The sequence below is a fragment of the Hypanus sabinus genome, chromosome 1, assembly GCF_030144855.1.
Source record: "Hypanus sabinus isolate sHypSab1 chromosome 1, sHypSab1.hap1, whole genome shotgun sequence".
NCBI lineage: Eukaryota > Metazoa > Chordata > Chondrichthyes > Myliobatiformes > Dasyatidae > Hypanus > Hypanus sabinus.
In genome coordinates, this window is record NC_082706.1 from 202,624,668 (window position 1) to 202,652,588 (window position 27,921).

At 38.5% G+C, this 27,921-nt stretch overlaps 1 protein-coding gene across 8 annotated transcripts in view; it reads left to right on the forward strand.

The window, feature by feature from the left end:
• Nucleotides 1–27,921, forward strand: part of clasp2 (cytoplasmic linker associated protein 2) — a 376,943-nt gene that overhangs the window by 308,131 nt on the left and 40,891 nt on the right. For all 8 annotated transcript variants that reach the window (XM_059984319.1, XM_059984334.1, XM_059984325.1 and 5 more), the window contains 3 exons: nucleotides 3,748–3,911; nucleotides 21,833–21,911; nucleotides 24,644–24,787. In XM_059984319.1, coding sequence (XP_059840302.1) covers nucleotides 3,748–3,911; nucleotides 21,833–21,911; nucleotides 24,644–24,787 — 387 coding nt within the window. The remainder of the gene's footprint in view (nucleotides 1–3,747; nucleotides 3,912–21,832; nucleotides 21,912–24,643; nucleotides 24,788–27,921) is intronic.

Below are 27,921 nucleotides of genomic sequence, written 5' to 3' on the forward strand. Positions count from 1 at the left end.
GAGGAGATTGGTTTGTCAACTAAAACACTCAAAAACTTCTACAAATGTTCTGTGGAGAGTATTCTGACAGGCTGCATCACTGTCGAGCATTGGGGGGGGGAGAGGAGTGCCACTGCACAAGATCAAAATAAGTTGCAGAAACTTGTAAAATTAGTCAGCTCTATCACGGGTACGAGCCTCCGTAGTGTCCAACACTAGTTCATGGAGCGGTGCCTTAGGAAAGTGGCGTCCATCATTAAGCATCTCCATCACTCAGGACATGTCCTCTTCACACTATTACTGTCGGGAGGGAGGTACAGAAGCCTTAAGATACACACTCAGCAATTCAGAAATAGCTTCTTCCCCTTTGCTATGTGATTTCAAAATGGACATTGAACCCATGAACTACTTTTTTATTTCTGTTATTTTGCACTACTTATGTTAACTACTCAATAAACATATACTTAATGTAACTCAGTTTTTTCTTTATATTTAACTATCGTGTATTGCATTGTACTTCTGCCATAAAGTTAATACATTTCACGACATATGCCAGTGATATTAAATCTGATTCTGATTAATCCCATCTTCCAACATTTAGCCCATAGCCGTGCAAAATTGGCTCAAGTGCTCATCTTGTTTTGCTATTGGTGCTTTGTCACTTTGTGTGTTCTGTGTTGTTCTGCTGGGCATTGTAAATGCTGAGCACTTTGGAAGGAAAAATGGAAGATCAGATTGTTATTTAAATGGTAAAAGATTGCAAGGATTTGGGAGTGCTTGTGCATGCAAAAGGTTGATTTTCAGGTGCAGCAGGCTATCAAGAAGACAAATAGAATGTTGGTCTTTATTGCTAGAGGGATTGAATTTAAGAGCAGGGAGGTTATGATACAACTGTACAGGATACTGGTGAAGCAACATCTGGAGTACTGCTTGCAATTCTGGTCTCCTTACTTGAGGAAGGATGTACTGGCTTTGGAGGCAGTGCAGAGGAGGTTCACCAGGTTGATTCTAGAATAAGGGGGTTAGATTATGAGTAGAGATTGAGTCGCTTGGGACTGTACTCACTGGAATTCAGAAGGATGAGAGGAGATCTGTAGAAACATAGAAATTAATGAAATGGATTTATAAGGTAGAGGCAGGAAAGTTGTTTGGGGGAGTAAATTTAGGATGGAGATGAGGAGGAACTGCTTTTCCCAAAGTCTAATGAATCTCTGGAATTCTCTGCCTAATGAAGCAGTGAAGGCCACCTCAGTAGATATATTTAAGATGAGGTTTAAAATGAGGAGGGTTCTTATTGAAACCTACTAGATATTGAGAGGCTTGGATAGAGTGTGTGTGGAGAGGATGTTTCAAATAGAGGGAAAGTCTAGGACAGGGATTCCCAACCTTTTTATGCCATGGAGCCTTACCAGTAACCGAGGCATCCGTGGAGGCATGAATGAAAGAAAAATAGAGGGTTATGGAGTAGTGTGGGTTTAGTACTTTTTTTAAGGATTATATGGGTCAACACAACATGGAGGGCTGAGGGGCCTGTACTGTGCTGTAATGTTCTATGGCTCTAAGGTTGGATAGATTTTTGCATAGTAGGGGAATTGATGGTTATGGGGAAAAGTCAGGTAGGTGGAGATGAGTCCATGGTCAGATCAGCCATGATCTTATTGAAAAGCTTCTATTTCTTATGTTCTTATGTTCTTATGTTGGTGTTGGAATGTGTGTTGGCACGTGGGGGCTGTCCTCAGCATATTCTTGAGTGTGTAGGTTGCTATTACAAACAGCACACTTCACTGTGTGTTTCAATGCACATGCAGTAAATAAATCTGAAAAGTGAGTAATAATAAAGCCATAGATGTGTACATTCTTTTATGGTTGTTCGTGGGTTCTGATTTACACCTAACATTGTTCTTTTGTTTGCTAGATTTACTTTACCTTATGCGGAGTCAACATTTTGAATTTAAATAGCATTTGTTCTATCTGAATTACCTTTAGGCCCCCTTCAAGTATTTGGATCATCAATGATAAAATGTTGCACTGTTTCTCTGTTTCTGCTTGCAATTGTATCTTAGACCATAGGTGCAATTCTGTTAGCTGTGGTCCTTTTCAGAGTTGCGCATCAAATCCACAGCTCTGCATTATGAACTGGTTTTATTCCATTTATTAAGATGTGTCATCATTGAATGATAATTACAATTTTAATGATGGAATGTGATGAGGGTGCAGGGAGAATAAAATGAGATGGGCGAACTTGGTGCTTAATGGACTGCATGGACTCAGTGGGATGTCTGTGCTATTAAACTCTGGGATAAGATTCAATTTTACCTGTCTAAAACATACTGATTAATTGTAAAACTCTGCCATATGATAGAACAGAAGTGGGCAGGTTTTTTTGATTTTTGTGCAGTAACATACAACTGGACCTACCAAGAGGGAGTTATTGCACCTTACTGATCAAGCCTCCCTAGAATACAGTTCAGATATGCAAGAACTGAAGTGTATGAGATAGTTTATCTGTAACATTACTCAGTAGCAAGTGTGAGCTTTAACGACATACATACTGAGTTTAGAAAGTTTCCAAATGATTTGGCTAAATCAGTGAGTTGCTGAGATGGATGTATGTTGGCTCTCTGGTCTATGCTTTGTGGGTTGTTCAAGATTATTTATTGTCATTCTTCAGTACACGAGTGTAATGGAGAATGAAATGATTATTACTCCACTTCTGATGCAGCATTAAAAAACATAATAAGCATAAAGAATACAATAAAAAACCAATAAATATAAATATGAAAGTAATCCTTTGAAACACAATGTACATACAATAGACTGATTGTAAATAGAAATGCTAAGTGATGTATATGTAGTAGTGGGGTGGGTTAATGGGTGAAAGTGTTGATCAGCCTGTTGGCTTCAGGGAAGTAACTGTTTTTGAGTCTAGTTGTCCTTGTGTGGATACTGTGTAGCCCCTTCCCTGATGGGAATGGGACAAACAGTCCATTAGTGGGTTGGGTGGGAATCTTCATGTTGTTGCTGCCCTTTTTCATGCACCTTTCTGTATGGGAGGATGTAATTAACGCCAGAAATGGAAAGATTAAAGTGAAGCGCACTAAAATGTCACGCTTTGTGCTCCTGGTTATTTCTTGACCTCTGCTGGAAGTACTTGTGTTTGAACAATGAAACAAGACCTCATTCTGTTAAAAATTCTACTTCAAGACAGGCATGAATTGCTATTACTGGAGAGAGGCTGTTGGCAGAAACCCAAAACACCAGCATAAAACTAGTATTTGAAACCAGAAAATGATATTTAAAAATTGGAAGGGAAACAAACTTATGCAAGTGCAGTATGCTGACGCAGTGCATTCTAAACTTGGATTTGCCCCCATGTTACAGCAATGCACAGTCAATGCATGTGAAGCTGCCTTCTAGAAATGGTGTTATACTCGCATGGCTTCAGTGCAAGAGTCTGATTAGCAGTCTTGGAATCTTGCCACCCTAATGGTATTGCTTACCCACTAGTTTTGCATTGTGGTTATATAAATGTACAAAATCAAATTGACAATTTTAGATTTTGCCTGTCTTAATATTTATTAATTATTTTCTTAATTTCAAATGAAGTGAGTAATAAAACTTACTGGACAGTTGTATAAAATACAGAAAAAAATCTACATTATATAATACACATGCAAATCTACTCAGATTTCTGCTTTGCTCTAGTTTTTGGCATATAATGAACGTAACTGTTATTGAGGTATGATTTGTAATATATTCATTTTTCAGGTTTTTAGTATGTTTTTGGAAACCCTGGTTGACTTCATTCATGTCCACAAGGAAGATCTTCAAGACTGGCTGTTTGTTCTGCTCACTCAACTATTGAAGAAAATGGGTGCAGATTTACTGGGTTCTGTCCAGGCGAAAGTACAGAAAGCACTTGATACCGCTAGGTCAGTATTATCTAGCAAATGATGATCTTATATTCTGTGTGTTTGTAAATAATATGGACCTTTTTTAAATAGAAGAGCAATTTATCATTTGTCTAGAATTTCTTTGTACTTTCTTGTTAGTGATATTAACATTAAGAAATGAAGGAAGGTAGGCATTCATCGAGTTGAACAAGGTATATTTAGGACAAAGGCAGATGAATTCTTCATTAGTCAGGGCATCAAAAGTTATGGAATGAAGACAGAAAAATGGAGTTGACAAGGATGATAAATCAGCCACAATAGAATGGCAGAACAGGTTAAATGGGCAAAATGGCCTAATCCATGCCTCTCTCTCATGAAAACAGCCCAAGTTTGTCCATCCTCTCCCTTTAGCTCTTCATGTAGTCCAGGCAGCATTCTGGTAGCCCACTCCTGTATCCTTTCCAAAGCCTCCTCACCCCTCCTGTAATGGAGTGACCAGTATTGCACAGACAATACTCCGAAGTGCAGCCCAAATAAAGTTTTATATAGCTGCAAGTTTGGTTGAGATTTTACAGCCAGTGTTGCTTATTCTCAGGAGAACCAGAACAAAACAACATGTGAGTTTTAAAAATATACTTGACAACACCACTATCAATAGACTATTTCACCATTTGAGAGCAAGTACCTGAGAAAGCTTGTCTTGTGTTTATCGCTGAGGGACCATATGGTGTAGTGTGGAATGCTGTCATTTCATTTCTGGTGCTTTAGTTTGGAACCAGCTTTGATTTGTAACATTGTTTTGGCTGGGATTTTTTAAACTTCGTTAGACAACAGGCAGTCTCCCACATAGTACAAATTGAAAGTTAACAATTAAGAAATTCTGGCTTTTGCAAAGCTCTGAAATCAGCTTGAGTGGTTTATACTTCATGGATGCCCCTGTCAAGAAATTGGAAATACTGGTAATTTAATTTGGAAAATTTAACAAGTCTGGTCTGAGAGTTCTTTTGCACGGAGTTTAAATCACAGTGAGGCTTTTTATTGGTCGGGGACGACCATGAATGTTGAGTCCTAGCTGTCTATGTGATACGCAAGCCAGGGCAGTACGACATGAGAGCAAGCTGTTGTCCATGTAGCAGGTTCCCCCTCTCCACGCAGCTGATGAATCCAAAGGAACGACAAAGACTGATACAGTTTGGCACCAGTGGTGTCACATGAGTTGCTAATCAGCATTGAAGTCAACGTAGGACTGCCTTAGGGAATCCAACTCCAGATTTTTCCTTATGGTTTACTCTCAAAGCCTTCCCCATGAGTCGATATAGCCGCAAGGCAGGGGAATTGAGATTACGGTTTTCCTTCTCCTAGATGAACTGCCAACCACAGCTATCAAGCCCCATCTGCTCAAAACAACTGGTTTTAAGGTGCCTGTAACCCACCTTTCCCTTTTCTATCAGTAAAAATGGTTCCACCAGGCTTAGTAGCTAAGCACTTGGGAAGGCCAGGAATTGGACCTGGTTGTTAGAAGCTATTTGAGGTACATGCATTGGCATTGGGAATTTATTTCCACTACCAGCCCCGGCTATAGCAGCTTTCGGGAACCAAATCATAGTACAAAAGAGGAAATATCCCAGCTGTGTGAGTTGCCAGAATATTGCTTTTTACCAGCAGTGATCAATCGTTTTAATTTCAAAAGTAAACTTCATTTATAATAAACAAATATATACCAAAGAATAAACACAGTGCAAAACATTTTACATTCTAGGTGTCAGGTGGTCATTAGAAGTGTAGAGTCCTAAGAACATTACAGCACAGAAACAGGCCTCAACCCTTCTAGTCTATGCCAAACTATTAATCTGCCTGGTTCCATCAACCTGCACCCCAGACCATGGCCCTCCATACCCCCCCCCCCCCCCCATCTATGTACCTATCCAGATTTCTCTTGAACATAGAAATCAAAATTACAAACATTGCATTTGCTGGCAGCACATTCCACAGATTCAACATCCTCTGAATGATGAGGTTCCCCTTCAAGTTCCTATATGTTGCTATATGACCAAAACTGCACACAAAACACCAAATTAGACATCACGAATGACTTGTACAAATTTAACCTAACATCCCAACTCCTGTACTCACCTTGATTTATGAAGACCAATGTTTTCAAAAGCTCTGTTTAGTACCCTACCTACCTGTGACTCCACTTTCATGAAATTATGGATTTGTATCTGTTCTACTGCACTCCTCCATGCACTACTGCACAGTGTAAAACCTACACTGTTTGGTCCAGGAAATACAATGTTGGAAAATGCACGGTCATGCACTTTGGTAGTAGAAATAAACAGAGAGAAAATCCAGGAATCTGAGATGCAGACGGACTTGGGAGTCCTTGTGCACAACACCTGGAAGGTTAACTTGCAGGTTGAATCGGTGGTGAGGAAGGCAAATGCCATGTTAGCATTCATTTCAAGAGATCTCGAATACAAGAGCAGGGTTGTGGTGCTGAGGCTTTATAAGGCACTGGTGAGGCCTCACCTTGAGTACTGTGAACAGTTTTGGGCCCTTCATCTATTTACATGGTGCCTCAGGGTGGCTCAAGTAGCAGGCAGTACTGTCAATGGATATGATTGAATATTTTCATTTCAGCCTGATACAGCTAAAAAGCACAACTGCTTCCAAGATCAGTACGGTCAACAAAGATGTCTTAATGCATTTAAACAAACTATTGCTGCTTAAAACAGGCGGAAGCAATACTGATTGTGGACAGAAGCGTCCACATAGGATTCCATGGAGGAAGCAGGGCTGTAGATCAGGGATACAAGTGCATTTAAGGAAATGAGTTTTCAAACTCCCAATACCAACTATCTTGCTGGAAAACATGCAGTCTCTGATGAATAAAATCGATGATCTGAGAGCTAGGGTGCTGAATCAGAGGGACATTAGGACTGCTTGTGTCCTTTGTTTCATGGAATCCCAGCTAACCCCTTCTGTACTGGATGCAGCGATTCAGATCGCTGGATTTACCGTCAGGATAAATTTATAGAGTCTCTCAAAAGCAGAGGTGGAGGAGTATGCATCATGATCAACTCTTCTTGTGCACAAATGTATCAGTGCTGTCCCAATTCTGCTCACCAGACCTGGAAGATCTAGCAGTTAAGTGCCGTCCTTTTTACCTACCACGGGAGTTCTCCGAGGTCATTTTGGTAGTAGTATACACTCCACCTTAGGCCAATGTGAAGGCTTTAGATGATCTGACTAATGGGATCAACGTGCATGAAACAGCGTGTCCTAACGCCTTCACCATTGTTTTGGGAGATTTTAACCGGGCCAATCTGAAAAAATCACTAAGCAATTACCATCAACAGATCACTTGCAATACTAGAGGAAACAACACATTGGACCATAGCTTCACCACCATTAAGAATGCCTACCGTGCTATTCCACACCCTCACTTTTGGAAGTCTGATCACCTGACTGTACTTCTACTCCCTGAGTATAGGCAGAGAGTGAAGACTGCTGCACCAGTAGTGAGGACCAAGAAGGTATGAACAAGGGAAACACAGGAGGGTCTACAGGACTGCTTTGAATCTGTGGACTGGACTATATTCAGGGATTCATCTTCGAACCTAGATGAGTATGCTGAAGTTGTTACTGACTTCATTAAAATCATAATTTATTTATTATTATTATTTTGGGGGTTTTTCTTCTATATTATATATTGCATTGAACTACTGCTGCTAAGTTAACAAATTTCACAACACATGCTAGTGATAATAAACCTGATTCTGATTCTGATTCTGATCTTAGAAAAGATATGCTGGCATTGAAGAGGGTCCAGAGGAGGTTCACAGGAATGATTCCAGGAATGAAAGGGTTATCATATGAGGAACGTTTGATGGCTCTGGGTCTGTGCTCACTAGAATTCAGAAGGATAAGGGTGAATCTCATTGAAGCCATATTCCCTTACTATTCAATGCCATTCCACCCACTTTAGACCATAAAACCATGTCTATAGGAGCAGAATTAGGCCATTTGGCCAATTGAGTCTGCTCCACCATTTCATCATGGATAATGCAATTTTCCTCTCAGCTCCAATCTCTTGCCTTCTCCCCGTATACCTTCATGCCCTGACCAATCAAGAATCTATCAACCTCTGCCTTAAATATACCCAATGACTTGGCCTCCACAGCTGCCGGTGGCATCAAATTCCATAATTTCACCACTCTCTGTCTAAAGAAATTACTCCTTATCTCCATTCTAAAAGGACACCCTTCTATTCTAAGGCTGTGGCCTCTGTTCTTAGACTCTCCCACCACAGGAAACATCCTCTCCACATCCACTTTATCAAGGCCTTTCACCATTCAATAGGTTTCAATGAGGTCACCCCTCATTCTTCTGAATTCCAATGAATACAGGTCAAGAGCCATCCTGGAATAATTTTCATGAAGCTCCTTTAAACCCTCTCCAGTTTAAGCACATCCTAAGATAAGGGCACAAAACTGTTCACAATACTTCAAGTGAGGCCTTACCAGTGCTTAATAAAGTCTCAACATCACATTCTTGCTTTTATATTCTAGTCCTCTTGAAATGAATACTAACATCGCGTTTGTCTTCCTCAGCACAGACTCGACCTACAAATTAACCTTTAGGAAATCCTGCACAAGCATTTCCAAGTCCCTTTGAACCTCTGTATTTTTTGTATTTTCTCACCATTTCGAAAACAGTCAACCCTTTCATTTCTTCTACCAAAGTGTACCACCAGGCACTTCCTGAACCTGTATTCCATCTGCCATTTCTTTGCCCATTCTGCAAATATATCTAGTCCTTCTGTTGCCTCTTCACTGCCTCAAAACTACCTGTTCTTCCACTTATCTTCGTATCATTTGCAAGCTTTGTAACAAAGCCATCAGTTCCATCATTAAGATCATTAACATACAGCATGTAAAGAATCAGTCCCAACACAGACCCCTCTGGAACACCACTAGTCACCAGCAGCCAACCAGAAATCTTTCCTGTAATACCATGGGCCCATAGCTTTTTAAGCAGCCTCCTGTGTGGCACCATGTCAAAGCCCATTTGAAAATCCAAGTACACAATTTCAACCAATTTTCCTTTGTCTATCCTGCTTGTTATTTTTTCAATGAATTACAACAGATTTGTCGGGCAAGATTTTCCCTTGAAACCATGCTGACTATGGCCTATTTTATCATGTGCCTCCAAGTACACCATGGGTACATCCTTAACAATTGACTCCAATATCTTCTCACCCACTGTGTTCAGACTAACTAGCCTCAGTTTCCATTCTTCTGCCTCTCTCCCTTCTTGAAGAGTGAAGTGACATTTGAAATTTTTCAGTCTGCACATTTAATTCTACTACCAAAGTGCATGACCATGCAGTTTCCAGCATTGTATTTCATTTGCCACTCTCTTGCCCATTCTCCGAAGCTGTCTAAATCCTTTTGCAGACTACCTGTTTCCACTACACTATCTGCCCCTCCACCAGTCTTGCTGTCATGTGCAAACTTGTCAACAAAGCCATCTATTCCATCATCTAAATCATTGATTATACAGCATAAAAAGCGGTCCCAGTATCGACTCCTGCTGAGCACCACTAATCACTGGCAACTAACCAGAAAAGGATTCTTTTATTCCCACTCAATGCCTCCTACCAATCAGCTGATGCTGTAACCATGCCAGTCATTTCCCTGTAGTACCATGGGCTCTTTGTAAGGAACCTCATGTGGCAGCTTGTCAATGACCTTCTGAAAGCCCAAATATATAATATCCACTTCTTTCCCTTTATCTATCCTACTTGTAATCTCCTTAGTGAATTCCAACAGGTTCATCAGGCAAGATATCCCCTGAAGGAAACAATGGTGACTATGTCCTGTTTTGTCCCATATCACCAAGTACTCCATAACCTCATCCTGAACAATTGACTCCTACGTCTTCCCAACCACTGAGGTTGGGTTAACTGTTATATAATTTCCTTTCTGCTGCCTTACTCCTTTCTTAAAGAGTGGAGTCACATTTGCAATTTTCCAGTCCTCTGGCACCATGCCAGAGTCCAATGATTTTTGAAAGTTCACTACTAATGCCCCCACAGTTTCTATCGCTCCCTCTTTCAGAACCCTCGGGTGCAGTTTATCTGGTCTGGCTGACTTCTGTACCCTTAGGTCTTTCAGCTTTTTGAGCACCTTCTTCCCTGTAATAGTAACTGCACTCACTTCTCTTCCTTCACACACAACAGTATCTTGTGTCTTCCACAGTGAAGGCTAATGCAAAATACTCAGTTAGTTCATCTGTCATCTCCTTGTGCCCCATTATTATTTCTCTGGCCTCATTTTGTAGTGGTCCTATATTCACTGTCATCTCTCTTTTATTTCTTACATACTTGAAAAAGCTTTTGCTATCCACTTTGATATTGTTTGCTAGCTTGCTTTCATATTTCATCACTTCCCTCCTAATGACTCTTTTAGTTGTGCTCTGTAGGCTTTTAAAAGCTTCCCAATTTTCCATCTTCCCACTAATTTTTGCTTTGTTGTATGCCCTCGCTTGCTTTTACATTAGCTTTAACTTCCCTTGTCAGCTACAGTTGTACTGTTTTGCCATTTGAGTATTTTTTGTTTTTGAAATACATATACCCTGTGCCCTCCTCATTTTTCTCAGAAACTCAAGCCATTTGCTGCTCTGCTGTCATCCCTGCCAACATCTCCTTCCAATTTACTTTGGCCGACTCCTCTCTCGTGCCACTGTATTTTCCTTTACTCCAGTAAGATACTGTTGCATCAGACTTTACGTTCTCCCTATCAAATTTCAAGTTGAACACAATCATATTGTGATCACTGTCTCCTAAGAGTTCTTTTACCTTAAGCTCTCTAATCGCCTCCGGTTCATTACATAACACCCAATCCAGTATAGCTGATCCCCTCATAGACTTAAGGACAAACTGCTCTAAAAAGCCATCTCATTGGCATTCAACAAACTCACTCTCTTAAGATACATTACCTACCTGATTTTCCAAATCGACCTGCAAGTTAAAATCCCCCATGACTATCACAATATTACCTTATTTGACATGCCTTTTCTATTTCCTGTTGTAATTTGTAGTCCACATCCCAGCGATTGTTGGGAGGCCTGTATATAACTGCCATCGGGGTCCTTTTACCCTTGCAGCTTCTTAATTCAACCAACAAGGATTCAACATCTTCTGAACCTATGTCACATCTTTCTGCTGAGATTTGATGCCATTCTTTACCAGCAGAATCATACCACCCCCCACCCCACCTACTTTCCTATACCTCTAATGCAATGTGTAACCTTGGACTTTCAGCTCCCAACTACAACCATTCCTCAACCATGATCCAGTGATGGCCGCAACATCATACCTAGCAATCTGTAAAAGTGCAACAAGATCATCCACCTTATTTCTTAATACTCCGTGCATTGAGATATAGCACTCTGAGTACTGTACTTGCTACCATTTTTGATTCTGCATCCCTAATGCACTCACCCTGCTGGCTGCAATTTTGTCCTATCAGCTGCATGGTCTTCCTGACAGTCTGAGTCACACTGGCTTTGCTTTTATTAATCATCCATCCTATCCAAACTCCCTTCACTCCATTCCCACCCCCTGCCGAATTAGTTTAAACCCTCCCCAGCATCTCTTAACAAACCTGCCCAGAAGAATATTGATCCCCTTTGGGTTCAGGTGCAATCCGTCACTTTTGTACAGTTCATATTGCCTCCAGAAGCAATCCCAATGATCCAAGAACCTGACACCCTGCCCAACTTCTCAGCCACACATTTATCTGCCAAATCATCCTGTTTCTACACTCACTGGCGTGTGACACAGGTAGCAATCCAGAAATTATTACTTTGGAGGTTCTGCATCCCAGCTTTCTGCCTAGCTCTGTAAATTCTCCTTCAGGACTTCTTTGCTTTTCCTTCCTGTGTCATTGGTATGAATATGTACCAAGAAATCTGGCTGTTCTCCCTCCCCCCTCCAGACGTCCTGGACTCTGACACCTGGGAGGCAATGTACCATCCAAGCGTCCTGTTCGTGTGCACAAAATCTCCTTCTTTTCCCCTGACTGTTGAGGCCCCCATCACTCCCACTCCCCTCTTCTCCCTCTTTCCCAGCTTTCCCTTCTGAAAGCTTCCCAATCTTTTAATTTCCCACTAATTCCTCCCACTCATTCCTGGAACATTAAGCTGCCAGTCCTGCTCCCACAACCAAGTCTCATGAATGGCTACAATGTCATAATTCCACGTGCTGACCCTTGCCTGAAGTGTATCCACTTTTCCTACAATACTCCTTGAATGGTAAAAGTACATAACTCAGAACTTCAGTCCCACCATGCTCAGTCTTTCAATTCCTGAGTTTGTATGAAGGCTTAACTCCATCTTTCCCCACAAACACTCTGTATTTTTCCCTCTTTTTGCACTGCTTATTTAATTTAATTTTTCTTTTCTATATGTACTTCTTACTGTGATTTATAGCTTTTATTATTATGTATTGCTGCCACAATACAACAGATTTCATGATACATATTAAATCTGATTCTGATTTCAATTCTATCTGCTCTAGTTCCCACCTCCCCGCCCACCGCAACTCCAGTTTGGTCACTACCAATACGCTTCTGTTAACAATTTTTTATTAGACTGTGGTACTCTTGCTGCTTGTGGCCCCCTGGGTGTTGAACAATTTCAGTGTTTAAGGGGCTTCCCCACCCAACTGAGCCCCTCCCTGTTCTGGAGACTGTGGTCCTTACAGAGTCTTTGCGGTTCCTGTACTGTGCTTCAGTGCATTCCTCAGCCCATACTGCTACAGCTTGGCGTGTGCCAGGGTGCTGTATTCCATTTCAGACATCTCGCTGTGCTGGAAAACCAGCAAGTCTTGGGCAGACTGAAGAGAGCCTTTCACTGAGTTGATGATCTTCTAGCAGCATCCAATATCTGTCTCAGTTTGTGTCCTAGGACAGCCCTCTGTTATGCAGCTACCTGCATTGAGAAAAGGACACACATCCGTCTCCTTGCCCTGTTAGCAAATCCACAGTCTCCCAAGCAATGGACAGCTGTATTTTCCTCACCACAGCCATCACTAGGGCAGCCTGCATTGATGATGATATTTTGTCTGAAATTATTTTGGAATTGCACTGTGAGCCGATCAGAATCAGGTTTAATATCACTGGCATACTGTATGTTGTGAAACTTTTTAACTTTGCTGCAACAGTACAATGCAATACCTAATAATAGAGGGAAAAAACTGTGAATTACAGTAAATATACACAGTGCCAAAAAAGTACTCACATGCCCGCCACCTTGGAAGTTTTCATGTTTTATTGTTATACAACATTGAATCACAGTAGATTTAATTTGGCTTTTTTTGACACTGATTGACAGAAAGAGACTTTCCTGTCAAAGTGATATCTGATCTCTACAAAGTGATCTAAATTAATTACAAATATAAAACACAAAATAATTGATTCCATAAGTATTTACTCCCTTTAATACGATACACCAAATCATCACTGATGCAGCCAATTGGTTTTAGTAGACATATAATTATTTAAATGGCAATCACCATGTGCGTTCAAAGTGTTTCAATTGGTTGTAGTAAAAATACACCTGCAACTGGAAGGTCCAACCATTGTGGAGTCAGTATCTTTGTTAAAAATGACATCATGAAGACAAAAGAACACTCCAAACAACTCTACGAAAAGATTATTGAAAAACACAAGTCAGGAGATGGATACAAGAAAATTTCCAAGTCACTGAATAGCCCTTGGAGTAGTTAAGTCATTCATCAAGAAATGGAAATATGGCACAGCTTTAAATCTGCCTCGAGCAAGCTGTCCTTAAAAACTCAGTGACCATGCAAGAAGGGGGCTAGTGAGGGAAGTTACCAAGAGACCTGTGGAGGAGTTACAAACTTCAGAGGCTGAGATTGGAGACGGCTGTCACAGCTTTATGGAAGAATGGCTAAGGGAAAGGCACTTTTGGAAAACAATCTCACATGAAATCTCGGCTAGAGTTTGCTAGAAGATATGTAGGGGACTCTGAAGTCAGCTGGTTTCATGGTCTGATGAAACCAAAATTGAGCTTTTTAGCCATCAGACAAAGCCAAACACTGCACATTATCAATAACACACCATTCCTACCATGAAGCAGAATACAGGGAAATCCTGGTGGATAACCTGATGCAGCCTGTAAGAGAACTGCGACTTTGCCCCAAGATTTGTTTTCCAGGAAGACAATGACCCCAAGCATAAAGCCAAAGCTAAACAAGAGTGGCTTAAAAATAACAAAGTTTTCTTTCTTTTCTTTTTAAACCTTTTTATTAATTTTAAACAAACATAAATGAAACATGAATACAAAGTGTTTGAGAGTACATAATTAATAGTTTAAATAGACATTCATATAATAATAAAATATTTAACCTCCCAAACTCATAACATTGATGAACAAAGAAATAAAAAGAAAAAAAAAGACCCCAGAAAAAAAAAAGAAGAAAAAAACACTAACCAACATGGGCCATTGAATAATGTTAAGTACATATACAGTAGTGCCAGTAACTCCGAACCTCCATCCAAACAATTAAGGATAATATAAGTAAGGTTTAGGAAAAGACAATTCAACTCATATGAAAATGTTGAATAAATGGTCTCCAAGTTTCTTCAAATTTAACTGAAGGGTCAAAAACAACACTTCTGATTTTTTCTAAGCTCAAACAAGAAATGGTTTGAGAAAACCACTGAAATATAATTGGAGGATTAATTTCTTTCCAATTCAATAGAATAGATCTTCTAGCCATTAGTGTAACAAATGCAATCATTTGTCGGGATGAAGAGGATAGACAACTATTAGCCACCATTGGCAAACCAAATATTGCAGTAAAAGGATATTAATATTCAAAACTCTTGAAATAATACTGAAAATATCTTTCCAGTAATTTTGTAAACAAGGGCAAGACCAAAACATATGGGTTAATGAGGCAACATCAAAATGACATCTGTCACAGGTTGAATTAACATAAGAATAATATCAAGCAAGTTTATCCTTAGACATATGAGCTCTATGTACAACCTTAAATTGTATTAGAGCGTGTTTAGCACAAATCGAGGACGAATTAACTAATAGTAACATTTTCTCCCATTGCTCAGTGGATATAAGATAATGAAGTTCTTCTTCCCATTCCTTCTTAATTTTTTTCTGATACATCTGGCTATATATTCATAATCATATTATAAATGACAGCTACTAAACCCTTTTGAGAAGGATTCAGAGCCAAAATTCTTTCCGTAATGTCCAATGGACCTAGTTTCGAAAAAGACTGTAACTCATTATACAAAAATTTTCTAATTTCCAACTATCTAAAAAAATGAGTTTTAGGTAAATTATATTTATTAGATAACTGTTCAAAGGACATAACGTTATCATCTAAAAACAAATCACGAAAACATGTTATGCCTTTTGTTTTCCATTAAAAAAAGTTTGATCCATAAAGGAAGGCTGAAAAAAATAATTAGATACTATAGGACATGATAGAATAAACTTAATCAAACCAAAAAATTTACAAAATTGAAACCAGATTCGCAATGTGTATTTGACAATAGGATTAGTTAATTGTTTATTCAATTTAGATAAAGAAAAAGGAAGTGAAGATCCTAAGATTGAAAACAACGAAAAGTCTTGTACAGATTTACATTCCAAATTTACCCATTGTGGGCAGGCAGCTGTAGTCAATTCTTGTGTCCAAAGTATTAAATATCGTATATTAACTGCCCAGTAATAAAATCTCAAATTTGGCAAAGCCAAACCACCTTCCTTCTTAGGCTTCTGTAAATATTTTTTGCCTAGTCGAGGATTTTTATTCTGCCAAAGATAAGAAGATATTTTGGAGTCGGTAATATCAAAAAAAGATTTAGGAATAAAAATTGGTAATGCTTGAAATAAATATAAGAATTTGGGTAATACCATCATCTTAACAGCATTAATTCTACCAACCAATGACAAAGATAGTGGAGACCACCTGGTAGCAAGTTACTTAATCTGGTCAATTAAAGGTAAAAAGTTAGCTTTAAATAAATCTTTGTGCTTTTTAGTAATTTTAATACCTAAATAAGTAAAATAATCTGTAATAACCTTAAATGGTAAATGTTTATAAATTGGAACTTGCATATTTAATGGAAATAGTTCACTCTTGTTAAAATTCAATTTATAACCAGAAAAGTTACTAAATTGAGCAAGCAAAGACAAAATAGCAGGAATAGATCTCTCAGGGTCAGATATGTATAGTAACAAATCATCAGCATATAATGATAACTTATACGTCCCCGCCCCACGAGTAATACCAAAAATATTAGGTGATTCATGAATAGCTATAGCCAAAGGTTCTAGAGCGATGTCAAATAGTAAAGGACTTAAAGGGCAACCTTGCCTTGTACCACGGAATAACTGAAAAAAAGGAGATCTTTGATTATTGATAAAAACCGAAGCCAAGGGTTTATAGTATATTAATTTAATCCATGATATAAATTTTGAACTAAAATTAAAATGCTGCATTGTATTAAATAAATATGGCCATTCAACTCTATCAAATGCTTTTTCAGCATCTAGAGAAATGACACATTCTGGTATTTTGGGTGAGGAAGTGTAAATAATATTTATTAATTTTCTAATGTTAAAAGATGAATAGCGATTTTTAATAAATCCAGTCTGATCTTCAGAAATGATTCAAGGTAATATATTTTCTAATCTAATAGCCAAAATTTTACTAAAAATCTTAAAATCCGTGTTCAGCAAGGATATAGGCCGATAGAATGCACACTCAATAGGGTCTTTATCTTTTTTAAGAATTAATGAAATAGAAGCTTCATAAAAAGATTGTTGCAATTTGCCTATAATTAATGCATCTTTAAAAATTTTACAAAGCCAAGGAGAAAGTATAGAGGAAAAAGATTTTAAAAATTCTGCAGAATAACCATCTGGACCAGAAGCTTTACCAGAATTCATTGAAAAAATAGCCTTTTTTATTTCAGTTTCCGTGATAGGTGTATCTAAAAATACATTATCCTCTACTGTTAATTTTGGAATATTCAATTTCCTTAAAAATTCATTTATTATAGAAGAATCCTCAGCAAATTCTGATTGATATAAGGAATTATAAGAATCTTGAAAGGCTTTATTTATCTCTTTATGGTCGATCGTTAGAGTACCATCTTGTTTACGAATCCTAGTAATCTGTCGTTTAGCCAAAGCAGTTTTCAATTGATTAGCCAATAATTTACCAGACTTATCTTCATACACATAAAATTGAGTTCTAGATTTAAATAATTGATTTTCAATCGAAGAGGATAATAACAAATTATGTTCCATTTGGAGTTCCACTCTTTCTTTATAGAGTTCTTTGCTAGGAGTCACTGAGTAAATCCTATCAATTGCTTTGATTTTATCAACCAATGTTAATATTTTAGAATTAGTTCATTTCCTAACTCCAGCAGGGTATGAAATAATCTGCCCACGAATAAAGGCTTTAAAAGTGTCCCATAAAATTCCACTAGAGATCTCTGCTGTAAAATTTGTTGAAAAAAAAACAAATCAATTTGTTGTTTGATAAAATTGACTAAGTCTGAGTCCTGCAATAAAATAGAGTTAAACCTCCAAGATTTAACATTAGTAAATGAGTCCATTATCTTAATAGATAACTTCAAAGGTGCATGATCAGAAATAGTAATAGAGTCATATTTACAATCGATAACATCTGTAAGCAAACGGTGATCAATGAAAAAGTAATAAATTTTTGAGTAATTGTGATAAACATGAGAAAAGTATGAAAACTCTTTGTCATTGGGGTGTAGAAAACGCCAAATTTCAAAAATTGCTGAATCAGTCATAAAGAAGTTGATAAGAGAAGCCAATTTATTCGGAAGAACTTGGATGGGCTTGGATCTATCCATCGAAGGGTTTAAACAACAGTTAAAGTCCCCACCCATTATCAGTCTGTACTGATTCAAATTGGGAAAGGATGTAAATAGACACTTAAAAAATTCCGGACAATCAGTATTTGGAGCATAAGCGTTGTCTAGAACAACTTTTGGATTAAAAAGTAGACCAGTGATAAGCAAAAATCTACCTTGTGGGTCTGAAATTGTTTCATGATGTATAAAAGAGGTTGAAGAATCTATAAAAATGGAAACGCCTCTTACTTTGGCTTGAGAATTCGCGGGATATTGTTGATCTTTCCAAAACCTAAAAAAGCGTTGACTATCCACCTTCCTTACATGAGTCTCTTGTACAAAAATAACATTAGTGTTCATTCTATGGAATACTTTGAATATTTTTTTCCGTTTAATCAGATGATTTAAACCATTAGTATTCCAAGAAACAAAATTAATAACCCTATCCAATTTGACAATATTTATTACAATTAACACATAAGGTTGAAAAAAAGATAAACTCATGAATCCGGAAGAAGGAAGTAAGTTCAAGGAGAAACCGGAAGTCACGGCACTGCAACCATTTTTGTAGTTTCATATAAGCCCATGAAGTGAAACTAAGCAAAAAGCAAGCGAAAGAAAAAGAAAAAAGAAAAATCCCCCTCCCTCCACCCTCAAAACCCCAGGAAAAAAGCCAAAAAGAGGCAAGCAAGCAATCTAACACTAAAATTACCCTCATGTCTCGAGACGGCAACTCACAGAAAAAAATTGAATAGAAGATACAAACCACCCATATTATAAGAAAGGGTTGATATAACAAAAACTAAAATATAAAATTAGTATTATATATATAAAACAAAAGTATTTAAAAAAAATAATAAAACCCATAAATGAATAATACTGAATTAGTGTTTTAAAAGAAAGTTCAAAACTTCTTCAAACACATCAAAACGGATATGACGTTTCAGGCACTAAAGCCTTTCGGGAAGAAAAAACGACATTTTGTTTTTTTTAATCTTAATATTTAAACGTTAAAAATATAAAAAAGTGTATACAAACTTGAAAACAAAATCTTAGTAGATTATTTTCAAAACTAACAGATAATATTGATAATATGAAAAAATAACAAACTCAGAATAAACCAAAAACGAACTTCTACCATGTATAGAAAATACATGTAAGCCATACGTTAAAAAAAACATAATTTTTTAAATGATCCAAATCTTATATACTAATTATTACATTAGTCAAGCCGATAAAATGTTATTCTTCCAGAAAACTTTGAGCATCCGCTGGAGATTTAAACAGCCGATAAGTTCCATCCTCGAAAGAAACTCTCAGATGTGCTGGAAATAGCAACGCTTGCTTGTAGCCTTTCTGATGAATTTCCGACATAACCGATTTAAAAGCCATCCTTGCCCTTAAAACTTCAGGACTGTAGTTTTCCAGAATACGAAATTTAAAATCATGAAAACTGATCATACCCTTTTTCCGAGCAGCCCGAATCAAACGCTCTTTGGTATGAGGATAGTGGATCTGGAGAATTATTTGTCGCGGTTTCAAGCTTGAATCTGAATGAAAACGAGAGACGCGATGTACACGGTCGATCATTAGAGGGGAATCCAGTACTTCTGAGCCAAAGACGTCCATTAAAAATTTGGAGAAAAAAACAATGAGATCGCCATTCTCAAATTTTTCCGGAATCCCGATTAACCGAAGATTTTGTCTTCGAGAGCAATTTTCAAGATCAATAATCTTAGACTTATAACGATCCAATTGTTGAGAAGTCTAAGTTTGCTGTTGTTGCAAAGTTTCAATTATAAGATCTCTCTTACGAGCGGCTTCTTCAAGAGCTAAAATACTTGCTTGTTGTTTTTGTGACTCCAATGTAAGTACTTGAAATTTTGCATCAAGTGCCTTAAACATTTCATCAAACTTATCCATTTTATCAAACTTATCCACTTGCGGTTAATTTACTCTCCAGTTTTGCAAGTCTATCGTCTATAAGATTCGCAATTGCTTCTAAAGTTATCGGTTCTTTCGTCTGTTTCGATTCCTTTGCTTTAGACATTTCACCGAGTTGAAAATGATTCAAACAGTTGAAAAAAGTTTCATATGTTTAAACACCTTTAGAATAGGTGTAAAAAGATCAATTAGGGGGTGTTTGTAGGGTAAAAGGTTTGGAGCAAAGCCTAAAGCTGCTTCACTCTATAAGCGCCATCTTGAGACCTCCCCAACAAAGTTAATGTTCTGCAGTGGCTAAACCAGAGTCCAGACCTCAATCCAATTGAGAATTTGTGGCCGAACTTGAAAAAGGCTTTTCGCTCACGATCCACATGCAATCTGACTGAGCTTGAATAATTTTTTAAAGAAGAATGGGGAAAAATTGCAGTCCAGATATGCAAAGCTGATGGAGACCTATCCACAGAGACTCAAGGCTGTAATTGCTGCCAAAGGTGGATCTACTAAATACTGAACTGAAGGGAATGAATATTTATGCTGTCGATTATTTTGTGTTATATACTTGTAATTAATTGTGATCACTCTGTACACATCTGTTTTCACTTTGACACGAAAGAATCTTCCTGTAGATCAGTGCCAAAAAAAGCCAAATTAAATCCACTGGGATTCAGTGTGGTAAAACAATAAAACATAAAAACTTCTAAGGGGGGGTGAGTACTTTTTTATTGACACTGTATAGGTAAAATAGTTAAATAGTGCAAAGGTATAGAAATAGAAAAATAGTGAGGTAGTGTTCATTCAGAAATCAGATGGCAGAGAGGAAGAAGTTGTTCCTGAGTGTGTGCCTTCAGGCTTCTGCACCTCCTTCCTGATGGTAGCAATGAGAAGAGGGCATGTCCTGGATACTACGGAGGGTAGTGCCCATGATGGAGCTGACTAGTTTTACAACCATCTGCAGCTTATTTCAATCAATGGCAGTGCCATGGTGATGATGTGAGATGATTAGCATCTGAATGTTGTTGACTGACAGCACACAAAAGGGTGAGATGATAGAGGCAGATATGCTCTGGACTTTTAAGAGACTCTTAAATAGGCACATCGATGATAGAAAAATGGAGGGCTATGTAGGAGGGAAGGGTTAGATTGATCTTGGAGTAGGCCATGATGTGGGCTGTAGGGTTCGTGCTGTGCTGTTGTATATTCTTTAACGGTTCACTTATATGTGAAAAGAATTGAATTTATTTCTTACATCCTTCACATAAAGCAACGTAAAGGTTTTTACTCCTTGTCTCTGTCTAAATGTGCAATCATAGTAATTTATAATAATTTATAATAAATAGGTCAGTGTAATATAGAGTACACTCAAATCTGCGTGAGTTAATCAGTCTGATGGCCTGGTGGAAGAAGCTGTCCCAGAGCCTGTTGGTCCTGGCTTTTATGTTGCGGTACTGTTTCCCAGATGGTAGTAGCTGCAGTAGATTATAGTTGGGGTGATTAGGGTCCCCAATGATCCTTTGGGCCCTCTTTACGCACTTGTCCTTGTAAATGTCCTGAATCGTGGAAAGTTCACAGCTACAGATAAGCTGGGCTGTCTGCACCACTCTCTGCAGAGTCCTGTGATAAAGGGAGGTACAGTTCCCATACCAGGCAGTGATGCAGCCAGTCAGGATGCTCTCAATTGTGCCCTTGTAGAAAGTTCTTAGGATTTGAGGGCCCATCTCCATTCCTCCTGTAATCCACAAGCAGCTCCTTTGTTTTTGCGACGATATCCGCTATTCTTTGTAGGATTTTCCATTCAAGGGCATTGGTGTTTCCATACCAGGCTGTGATGCAACCAGCCAATTAAGTTGTCAGTCTACAGAATGAGCAAAGTACTATACTTTGGAGAACTGCAGTACAAATGGACTTTATTGACAAATGCTGTGCAATTATTATTTATTCATTAGTCTTTGCAGAAACATAAAAGAAAACAACATTGAAAGTTGTGGTGTGCAATGCAGTGAGATGTTAAAAGATAAGAATGTCAATGAGCTGACAGCACTTCTTTTAAATCTTGTTTTGCAGGGAGTCATTCCCAAATGACCTTCAGTTCAGCATTTTGATGCGTTTCACAGTGGATCAGACACAGACTCCAAATTTGAAGGTTAGTTGTAAATACAGAAATCATCATTGAATTTTGCAGTTGTAACCTGAGAGGATCATTTTGCACAATGGACTCAGTTTTCCAGATCATCTGCCTTTCTTTCCATGAACTCTAATAAATGCAGCTTTCAGGAAATCAAACCTTACTCTTGCTTTTCACTTTCTTTTATTGTCCATACTTTGCTGTTCTTTAATAAATCAAATTGAATATGTCTCACTACCAAGATATAACACAAAAGTCTTATTAGCTAAGAACAGAGAAAGAAAGACTAAAGATGCTGGGCCTGAGTTGTCAACTCTTCTTATACATCTGCCAAATAATACAATGCCAGAGAACTTTTGAGAACTTGCAAAGAACTGTAACCACGAAGGTGCACAGTGAACAATTGCATACGTACAATGTCCTGTGTATGTTACTCAAAATGGGGTTTTTGGTTTGTTAAGAGTAGGAATGCTTCTTTGATAAGTGTTTCTCTCGCAGTTGTTTTGCTTTATACTTGTTGATATGGTAATTGTATTCATTTGTTAACCAATGGGGAATGTTATTTTGTCTTGTGAGTCTGGGAACTTGGGGGAGGGGTTTTTCACGGGCTTTTGGTAGAGAGCCGGGAGGAGGACGTCGAGGAAGGTGGACGTGCGCTGCACTGCTCAGAAGACCACCGGGCGTGGTCCTAGGTGCGAAGACGTGGAGAGTCGGGAGGAAGACGCCGAGGAAGGTGTACGTGCTCTGCACTGCTCGGAAGACCACCGGGGGTGGTCCTAGGTGCGAAGACGTGGAGGTCGGAGGCAAGCGACGAGGGGTCGAATGGTTCGATGTTTGAGCTCCAACGATGTGCACTAAACTGACTGAACTTTGATAAGTTGGCGCCTTTTTGTTTTTTTCCCTTGCATACATATTGTATTGCCTAATACTCTTTTAATTTTAGTAAACTCTTTAAAGTGTATTTCATAACAGTATTTGTTCTGGGTTTGATACTGTGGGCGGGCGCGAGGCATAAACTCGATTCTCACAGCACCTGCGTGTACGGGAGGTGGGATTGGTGTGTGGCTGGATCTCCTTTTCCCCTAGACATATACCAGCCTGTTGGGTAAGTGTTACACATATATGATCGCAAGAAAAGGAGAAGAAAAAAAAGGATCAGCCATGATTGAATGGCAGAGTAGACTCAGTGGGCCAAATGGCCTAATACTGCTCCTATGTCTTATAGTCTTAAGATCTAAACAGTTACATGTATATGGGTCGTTATATTACAATATTAGCAGGCATAAAAGTTAAGCTGCAAAGAAAACAACAATTATACCGTCTAATCTAGCAATGGTGAACAATCATACCTACTGCATCCATGTGCAAATCATTCACGTATATCACAACAGCACTGATCGCTGTGGAGTAACATTAGTCACAGGCATCTAACCACGAAAACGGTCTTCTACTATTATCTTCTGTCCTCTATTACTAAGCCACTTTTGGATCCTATTTGACATCATGGGCCCTAACCTTTTGGAATGATCTACCATGACAACCTTGTCAAAGATCATTTTAAAGTCCATGTAGACCACATCTACTATACTGCCCTCCCCTCATCATTGCTCTTTGTTAATTACTCAAAAAATACAATCAAATTGACAGCTATGTCCTCTGTTGACACAGCCATGATGGCCATCTCAGATCACATAGAACGTAGAATAATACAGCACAGGAATGGGCCCCTTAGCCCACAATGTTGCACTGAACCAATTAAATTAATAATCAAGAGGTTAACTAAACTAATCCCCTCTGCCTATGCAATGTCCATATCCTTCCGATTTCCTCACATTCATCTGTCTATCTGAACTTCTCGTAAAAGTCTAATGTATCTGCCTCTACTACCACCCCAGTCAGCACATTCAAGGCACCCACCACTTTCTGTGTTAAAAATCTTGCTTCTCATTTGAAATTACCCCCTCTCACCTGATTGCATGCCCTCTGATATCAAATATTTTAACCCTGGGGATAAAAATACTGTCTGTCTACTCTATATAAGCCTCTCATAATCTTGTATTTCATTATCTCATTATAGCTCATGTCCTCTAATCCAGGCAGCATCCTGGTAAACCTTTTCTGCCCCCTTTCGAAGGCCTCAACATTCTTCCTATAATGAGATGACCAGAACTGTATGCAATACTCCAAACGCAGCCTGACGAGAGTTTTATAAAGCTGCAACATAACCTTCTGACTTTTGAATTCAATGCCTTGCCTAATAAAGGCAAACACGCCTTATGCCTTCTTTACCTCCAAATCAATCTATTTATTCACTTACAGGGAGCTATGAGCTTGGACCCTAAGATCCCTCTGCTCATTAACATTCTTTTTCCAAGTGTGCATTAATCCTATCCCTCAGAATTTCTTTTTCAATAACTTCCTAATACTGTCATATTCTCTGCCATACTATTTGAAAAGAGGGACCTCATTCACCATCCTCCAGTCATCTGGCATAATTTTAAAAATCTCAGCCTGTGACAAGCAACTCTTCACTTCTCAGCAAGTGAAGATCTCTTCACTTGTCTCCCAACTAAAATATGAGGTCTTTATGATTTTACTCTGCTTCTGTTCATGGTTTTTTCCTTGAGAATTTCTGAACTAAATTTATTTATTAATGCTTGATTATTTGTTATTGTTTTAACTTTATCTAAGTTATGGCAACATGTGTGAAGTGAAAAAAGCACTTTCAGATTTTGCTTTGCAAATTGCAGGTGAAAGTTGCCATTTTGAAATACATTGAGACCCTGACGATACAAATGGAGCCAGCAGATTTTGTAAACTCTAGTGAAACACGTCTGGCAGTATCACGAATCATCACGTGGACAACAGAGCCAAAGAGCTCTGACGTTCGAAAGGTACCTGATTTACCTCTGTATTGTTTTCTTGGTCTGACTTGTTCTTATGGCACTGTACATTTGTCAAAGCATATACAATTATTTCAATTAATTTAATCATTATTTCCAGTTAGCTTATTCATTTAAAAGTGTATTCTCTTAACAAAAACGCAGTATTATTGAAATGCCTGAATCAGAATCAGGTTAGTTCAGGCCGTTGGTTCAGAAGTTTCATGACTATTCTTAAGTCTGTTCATCTGGGCTTCAAACTCCTGGAGCAACAAATAATCTGCTGGAAGAACCAGAATCAGGTTTAAAATCACTGGCATATGTTGTGAAATTGTTGTTTTGAGGCAGCAGTACATTGTATAACTAATAATAAAAACTAAAATTATAATAAGTATATATTAAAAAGAAAGCAAAGCAAGTTAAATAAGTAGTGCAAAAAGAGAGCAAAAAAAAGAAAAAAATTTGAAGTAGCATATATAGTAGTAAATATTGAGCTCATCCATTCAGAAATCTGATTGCAGTGGGGCAGAAGCTGTTCCTCAAACATTGTGTGTGTCCCTTCAGGCTCATATACCTCTTCGTTGATGGTAGCTTTGAGAAGAGGACATGGGAGTCCTTAGAGCAAAAATTAGTGGGAAATTAAAAGGATTGAGGAGCTTTTAAAAACCAACAGAAGGCAACTAAAAAGTCATTAAAAAGGTAAAGATGGAATACAAAAGTAAACTAACCAATAATATTAAAGAAGATACCAAAAGTTTATTCAGATACATAAAATGTAAAAGAGAGTCAAGTGGTTATCAGACCGCTGCAAAATGATGCTGGAGAAGTAGTAATGGGGAACAACGAAATGGCAGATGAACTGAATAGGAATTTTGCATCAGTCTTCACTGTGGAAGACACTAGCAGTATGGTGGAAGTTCCAGGTGTTAGAGGTCAAGAAGTGTGTGAAGTTACCATAACTAAAGAGAAGGTTCTTGGGAAACTGAAAGGTCTGAAGGAGGTGGCTGAAGAGATTGTGGAGCCATTAATAATCTTTCAAAAAAATCATTGGGCTCTGGCATGGGGCCTAAAGGACTGGAAATTTGCAAAAGTCAGTCTTCAAAAAGGAAGAGAGGCAGAAGAAAGGAAACTATAGGTCAGTTGGTCTGACCTCAGTGGTTGGGAAGATATTGGAGACAATTATTAAGGATGAGGTTCTGGGCTACTTGGAGGCACATGGTCAACTAGGGCATAGTTAGCATGGTTTCCTCAAAGGAAAATCTTGCCAGACAAATCTGTTGTAATTATTTGAAGAAATAACAAGCAGAACAGATCAAGGAGAATCGGTTGATGTGTACTTGGATTTTCAAAAGGCTTTTGACAAGGTGCCACTCATGATACTACTTAACAAGCTAATTAGCCCATGGTATTACAGAAAAGATTCGAGCACGGGTAAAGCAGTGGCTGATTGGCAGGAGGCAAAGAGTGGGAATAAAGGGAGCCTTTTATGGTTTTACTGCTGGTGACTGGTGGTGTTCCACAGGGGCCTGTGCTGGGACTGATTGTTTATACATTATATGTCAATGATTTTGATGATGGAATTAATGGCTTTGTTACAATGTTTGCTGACAATATGAAGATAGGTGGAAGGGCAGGTAGTTTATAGGAGGAAAGAGAGGCAACAGAAGGACTTAGACAGATTTGGATAATGGGCAAAGAAGTAGATGGAATACAATGTCGGGAAGTGTAAGGTCATGCATTTTGGTAGAAGAAGTGAAAGAGTTGACTATTTTCTAAATGGAGAAAAAATAAAAAACACTGAGGCGCAAAAGGACTTGGGAGTCCTTGTGCAGGATTCCTAAAGGTTCATTTGCAGGTTGAGTCTGTGGTGAGGAAGGCAAATGCAATGTTAGCATTCATTTCAAGAAGGCAGAATATTGAAGCAAGGATGTAATGTTGAGACTTTATAAAGCACTGGTGAAGCCTCATGTGGAGTATTGTGAACAGTTTTGGGTCAAATGGCCTAATTCTGTTCCTATATTTTATGGACTTATAGTCTTAATGATGAATTCTGTCTTTTTGAGGCCTCGCCTTTTGAATAGGTCTTTGATGCTCAGGAGGCTAATGAATGGTCTTGCATTTTAAAACACTAATGAAAAGTAACTCTTTACTATGAATAATCTTTGTTATCTTTTAAGAATCTGGTTCAGTGTATAATAGTTGCAAGAGGCAAAAGCCTGCTCATTCCAGTTTCTGCCTAATTCTCTCACCGTTTGCCTTCTCTCAATTTTATATTCTCCTGTAATATCCATACTTACCCTTATTCATGGTCATCTTAAAACTCCATGAGTTTTGTTCACTGTTTGCTACATGTTCTGCCATGGCCTGCTCTGGCAAGTTAGACCACAAGGAAAGCTAGCAAACTAAATGCGAAGTTAGCTGACTGGTAGGAAACGGAGGGTGACGGTGGAGAGAGAGCACTCAAACTGGTGATCTGTGGCTAGTGATTGTGTCCCAATGATTGTTGCTGGGCCCATTGTTATTTCAGATTCAGATTCAGGTTCAGTTTATTGTCATTTAGCAACCACAAATGCAATGCAGTTAAAAAATGAGACAACGTTCCCCCAGAATGATATCACAAAAGCATATGACAAAACAGACTACACCAGAAAATCCACATAACGTTTGGCAATCCCCAATCCAGAGTCCGGAGAGGCTGCTGCGTATTAATATCGTGCTACCGTCTTAGCGCGTTCCCCGGAAAGGAGTTCCAAATCCACCGGACAAAACAAGACCAAAACCTAAAGCTACAAGACCTGCACAAAACCACATAGTTACAACAGTGCAAACAATAGCATAATTGATTTAAAAAAAAAGACCATTATTGTTTGCACTGTTGTGACTATGTGGTTTTGTGCTGGTCTTGTAGCTTTAGTTTTTGGTCTTGTTTTGTCCAATGGATTTGGAGCTCCTTTCCGGGGAACGCACTAAGACGGTAGCACGATATTAATACGCAGCAGCCTCTCCGGACTCTGGATTGGGGATTGCCAAACGTTATGTGGATTTTCTGCTGTAGTCTGTTTTGTCATATGCTTTTGTGATATCATTCTGGGGGAACGTTGTCTCATTTTTTAACTGCATTGCATTTGCGGTTTCTAAATGACAAT